The sequence below is a fragment of the Belonocnema kinseyi genome, chromosome 8, assembly GCF_010883055.1.
Source record: "Belonocnema kinseyi isolate 2016_QV_RU_SX_M_011 chromosome 8, B_treatae_v1, whole genome shotgun sequence".
NCBI lineage: Eukaryota > Metazoa > Arthropoda > Insecta > Hymenoptera > Cynipidae > Belonocnema > Belonocnema kinseyi.
In genome coordinates, this window is record NC_046664.1 from 100,403,994 (window position 1) to 100,410,111 (window position 6,118).

Genomic DNA, 6,118 nt, shown 5'->3' on the forward strand with positions numbered 1-6,118 from the left:
TATTCGGTTTCGGTTGCTATTGGAATTCGTCCATGGGCAAATTAACTTTTAAATTAAATTAAATTAAATTAAAATTTTTCAAATACAAAGAATTAGGCAATAAACGCACAAAAATACGTAATAAAAGAAAAAAATGTCTTATCTTAGAATGTAGATCAAACTATTCAATTTTACTACTACATTCAGCGACATGTTCCGTGAATTTATTGGACTTATAACTCACTTTTACTCTTATAATTAAAATATATATTTTTGTTGGCTTAATGTTTGGAAACAAAATTAGGCTTTTTATTCTGTTATCTATTTCGCTAATGCATAACTATGCAAAAGTGAGCTATCCTGATTGGAAGCGCCACCTCTTGAATCAATTCACCGGGTAGTGTATACAGGGTACATGAGTTAACATTACCTTCAAATATACAGAGCTCACTATTGCGCATGTCATATATGTTCGCGTCCATACACGACTCCCACCCTTGAAATATAAATTGCGGATCGCTGATGCCCCCGCTTTGGCGAAACGTGCAATTGGCATTAGAGAAGGAAAAGAGATTTAAAAGACAACTCAATTCACCCCCTCAAATGCCTTCTCTCTACAGTGCCGATTTTGTTATATGTTGATTATTATCGTAATCAAATGCAACCTCTTCTTTTAAAGTAGTTTAGGCGATGAAATCTTATAGTTTCAAACAAAATTACACTTAAAATGAAATTCATCATGTTTAAAATTAATATTTATATTGATATTTATGTTTATTTATTTACTCTTTATAATTTCACCTACTTTTGATCCACTTTGATCTACTTTGAACGGAAAAGTTTATTTTTTGGTTTTCAAGTTGCTTGTAATATCTAATCGAAATAAATATGTAATTTAATTGACATAAATAACTCAATTATTTATTTATATTATTTTGCAAAAGCAAATAAATTGAGTTTTTCATAAATAATTTAGTAAGGAAATTTGTTGAGCTACATAAGAAGTCAATTAAATGAGAAATCATATATTTTAAATAATAAGTCCTAAATTTAAGAAAATCTCGTATATTATGGTCTCAGCAGTGCGTTTTAGATTATCCAACTGTAATAAAGTTTTTTCATTCGACTGTAGAGCATGAACTCGAAAACTATGTTAGTATGAATAGAATTTAATACTTTATCACGAGAGTTTCTAGTATCTTATAGTCAAGTAGATTTCATTACTTTCATAAAACTGCACACTTTTTTAATCATCCTGTAACAAACGCCACGTTAGTTATATAGAAATTAGTTCAAGTAATTTTCTGTTCATTTAGTGTTAGTTTTTTAGAAATAATAATCTTAACTCTGAAATGTAAAAATTGACATATTTTATTCTCTTAGCGATAAAATTCACATTTTAAAAAATGTTATAGTAAAATACTAAAGCCAAAAACTGCATAAACCTAATACTGCTTCATGGTCAGACTTTGGTTTTGAATTTTGCATTGTTTAAATAACCTCGTGGTAATTTATGAACAAAATTACTAGAATTGCAAGTGTAATTACCATAAGACATAGTAAAAATATATAATTAAATTTTAAATTACTTAAAACATTCTTATTTGGAATTAAAATTGTAATTATAATTTCATGTAGATTTGTCGTTCTCAATTATACATTCCAGAGTTAATATATTCTAAATGGTATTCATACACACCTTTTTTCACATTACATAGAAATTTTTCTTTATTTATAAATAAAATAACAATATTTTAGCTACTGTTACGTATGTTACAGGGGTTTTGGCTTCATCACATTCGCAGATCCTTCTAGTGTAGATAAAGTACTGGCACAAGGCACACACGAGTTAGACGGCAAAAAAGTAAGTAATTAAATTTTTATTCACTACAAAATGGTCATTCTCTATTCAAAAATACTGTATTTATATGCAAAGATTATAAAATATATATTTATTAATACACGGAGAGACTTTTGATATCAATATTTGATTCATTCTATATGTATAATTAAAATAAAATGTAAGAATTTAGGGATAATCGGGGTACTGCTATAAAGATTCCTACCATGATAAGAGATGATGATATTTCTTTATGTATTATTATAAATTTGAGCGAACAAAATTTAGTATTCACGTTTAGAAAAAGTCCTATTTACTGTATGAAAATGGTGAGTGTGAAACACTGATAATGGTCAATAACAAGTTTTGTACAACTTTTAGTCAAAAGTCAGAATTTTAAGTAACATAAGTTGTAAAAAATGTAAGAAATTTTAGTATTCTTAAATAAAAATGTGTATTGAAATGAGTACCACTAGTGATATCTGCAACAGGGATTTGCGAGAATTCTAAAAGACTATACCAAAAACGCCCGAAGGTTTCCGAGCTATTTTGTCTATAGTCGAACTCGCGACGATCACACCATCTGACCGACTATACTGAGCTCATGACTGGGGATTCCCCGCCAAATCACTTCAGTCATGCTTGCGTTTGTAGTACAAAAATGTTTGTAACTAGTGAAATTTAAATTAAAGTTGAAACTAATTTTAATTTGAAAATTTTTTATTTAACTCTCAATAATTGACACATATAAAATAGAAGCTTTTAACACTTCTCAATTAAGTGCAATTATGCTGCTGAACCCAAACCTTCACACTTTCATAAATTGAATTGTACAACGACCTCTGGTTAAAAAATATGAATCCGCCCTATCTTTTTAAATTCTCTAAATTAACACTTATACTCAACTTCAATTCGCAATAATACAAGTTTCAAGAAATGAAACATGTCCATCTCCTAATTCAATAAAAACATTAAAAAAAAAAGTTTCCTTGGAAAATATAGATTGCAATGAATTTAGATCAATTAAAACATATATGTTAATACTGATTTACATAGTCTTATTGATAAATTCACTTAGTCAGTTGGTTATAAAGAAGAAAACATCTAATTTGTATTTTTAATCAAAAATAAATTAATATCTTTTAAATTAATTGCAGAACACAATAAAAATAAATACGATCGACCCTAATGTCAATCTAAAAATCGTCATCACTCTTATGACAGTTGGGTCAATTAAAAAGTGATATCTCCAAAAAAAAGCAAAGATATCATATAACTATATCCAAAAATGAGTGCATCTTCCTATTAAAAAAAAATTTTTTAAACGAATTTCCTTCCAGCCAATTCTACAACAACCATAACAATAAAAAAACCCCTCTTTTAAATTCAGAAAAAATCGTAAATCAACACTACCTCTCCGCGGACTCAATAAAAAAATATATTTTTAAATTATCTTTTTCTAATTAAAAAAAAAACGAAAATGAAAAATTCTTTCTTCAAACACAATAGAAATCTTAAAAATAAAAAAATGGCCTCTTCCAATTAAACAGAAAACGGTATCAGTTTCAACTCAATAAAAACTTTACAATTATAAAATGTACTACCAATTTAACAAAAATTAGAATTTTCTATATTTTTTAATTATCCTCTTTTAATTCAGACAAAAAAAAACGAAAATAAACAATTCTTTCTTCAAACACGATAAAAATCTTTAAAATAAAAAAATGGCCTCTTCCAATTAAAAAAAAACTGTATCTCGTTCAATTCAATAGAAACTTTACAAATATAAAATGTACTGCCAATTTAACAAAAATTAGAAGTTTATCATTTCAAGGTTGATAAAAATGTTAAAAATACAATGCTTCACATTTTTTCACACAATACAAATGTGAACCTAAAAAAGTTCCTCTCGCAATTGCAAGGAAATTAAATACCAAAATTAATTTGAATTTCTCAATTTTGGTCGTTTCAAATTAATAATTTTCAACTGTTACTTAACGTTGCAATAACAATTGTGAAGGTAAAAGTTTGAATGTCTTACTCTGAAATTTTTACCATTCAAGGCTTTCTATTTCAACCAATTCAGTTTAAAATTGTTTACTTTTGAATATATGAGGTATAAATGTTCATTCAGATATTTTTTTAATAAAAAATTTTCGAACTGAATGGGTTAAAAATTTAATATTATCGACTGAAACAATATTTTAAAAGTATTTTAAATAAAATAAAATCGTTTAATTAATGAATGTATTAATTTTAAGTTATTTTTATATTAAAATTATTTTATAAAGTTTGAATCAGCACATTTCAATTTGCTTAATTATTGGGACTTTCGTATTGAAAAAGTTGAATTTTTAACGTCAAAATCTGTGAATTGTGTAATTTAAAACCGATTTTGAATCATATTGTAAAATAATATTCCACAATTTTTAAAACTCGAAATACAGTTTAGTTTTGAAAACCATTAATTAATTTATATTGTTTTATTTTTTAAGCCTTTAAATTAAAAATTTACGGTTAAAAATGACAACATAAAATCGAAAAATGATCAAATAAAAGATTTTTTAATTAGCGTTGTGAAGTAAATGATTCAGGAATGAAAACAGTTAACAACTAAACTTAAAATTAAAAAAAAAGTTGAAATCGAATTTATTTTTAATTGAAATATATTATTTGATATGATATCTGTGATATTCCAAGTCATTTGATAGGTGGTTCTTCTAAAAAGTTGTGAAATTCCTTGTAAATAAATAAATTCACTATCATACTCATTTTTCGGCTTTTTTCGGTTTAAAAAAATTCCTGGTCATTTCCCGGTTTTCCGTTCAGCGGCTACCCCACAAATGAAAAGTTACAAAGCCTCAGATATAGATTATTTGGAAGATAAAATTCAGTAAATGATAGTTCTAATCTGCTCTAAGAGTAAGTAAAATATTGAAAACTTAAAATTACGTTGAAAATTCAGAATATGGAGGTTCACGTTGCCATATTTATTGTTTTATTTTAATTACTTTAAATGATAAATAATTATTCTTTCATCTTAATTTCGAAGGGAAATGTTCAAAATTGTTGTCTGATATAATTGCAAATTTTTCAGGAGGTTGGAACAGAATTTCTTCCTGAACATATTTTACTGAAAATATGAGTATGTTAAATATGCTCCGAATTGTAAGCAACTAATAAAAAAGTAAAAAGAAATTTATAACAAAAAATGAGGAAGCTCATTTTTCTCTTAGGCTCAAATAGATTAGAGTTCAATATATTAAAGGCATTTTCTGTTAAGTGTTGAATTTTTTTAGTGTTAATCATAACTTTCCTAAAAGCTTGTACCATTGGAAATTTGTTGTCCTTTTATAACGTTACTTTCATAAATTAAGTAACATTATTTGATTTTATATATAAAAATTTTATTATTTCTACACAGTTATATGGTATATTTATAAGGACTAAGAAAAAGATTATTCATAATTAACTCGCATACTTGTTCCATTCATATTATAGTGGTCTAGAAAATGTACCTATTTTTTTCTTCTTAAATGGCTTGATGTCTAAAAATGCTTCCTTTTTGTGTAAAATGTCCCCTGTATATTGACAGAATTAAAAAAAAATTAGGTATTTCTTAAGACCATGATTTGCAAAAAATTGCTTATGTTATTTTAGTTTCCGTTGTTAATGTTATTTTTTACATTAGAATAGAAAAAGGATAAAATGCATATGCACTGAAGTAAAATTATAAATAATTAGTTGAAATTAAAAAAGCAATTTTGTGCAAAAATTGACTTGAGAGATCCCTAAATACAGTCGACGCTATTTACTTTGCCGCGGATGGGACCGTAGGGGAGTAATTATCCTGGAAACGATGTTCCCCACTCTCGAGTCTGATCTTGATGTGAGGTGCTTGGTGCGAATTGTTTCGCTCGCTACGTACGTTGCCGCGCATGGATCAGTGTTTATAAACGGTAAAGGTTCGATTTTCAGAATACATATTGTGGAAGTAATTATCTCACATTTGGTTCCAAAAAATGGTGAGCACATCATTCTCTCGCGGAATAAACTGAAAAATTGTTTAGTATTAACAAATTATTGATAAACCTTTGATTAAACTTGCCATACTTGAGGTTATCTCATGTGACAAGAAAATTATCATGAGACATAAATATTACATGATTTCGAAATTCTTTTATAAGCCTCATTAACAAAGCATACCAGGTGTATACATATGAAACCGGTATTTTTTCAAGAAAAAAACACATTTATTTCAAGAGAATGATAACAAATATTTTATTCAAAGTATGCGCC

General features: G+C 26.8%; 1 protein-coding gene across 4 annotated transcripts in view; it reads left to right on the top strand.

Annotated features, from left to right (window-relative positions):
* Positions 1 to 6,118, top strand: part of LOC117177859 (RNA-binding protein Musashi homolog Rbp6) — a 673,300-nt gene that overhangs the window by 294,548 nt on the left and 372,634 nt on the right. For all 4 annotated transcript variants that reach the window (XM_033368883.1, XM_033368884.1, XM_033368881.1 and 1 more), the window contains one exon: positions 1,759 to 1,843. In XM_033368883.1, the coding sequence (XP_033224774.1) occupies positions 1,759 to 1,843 (85 nt within the window). The remainder of the gene's footprint in view (positions 1 to 1,758; positions 1,844 to 6,118) is intronic.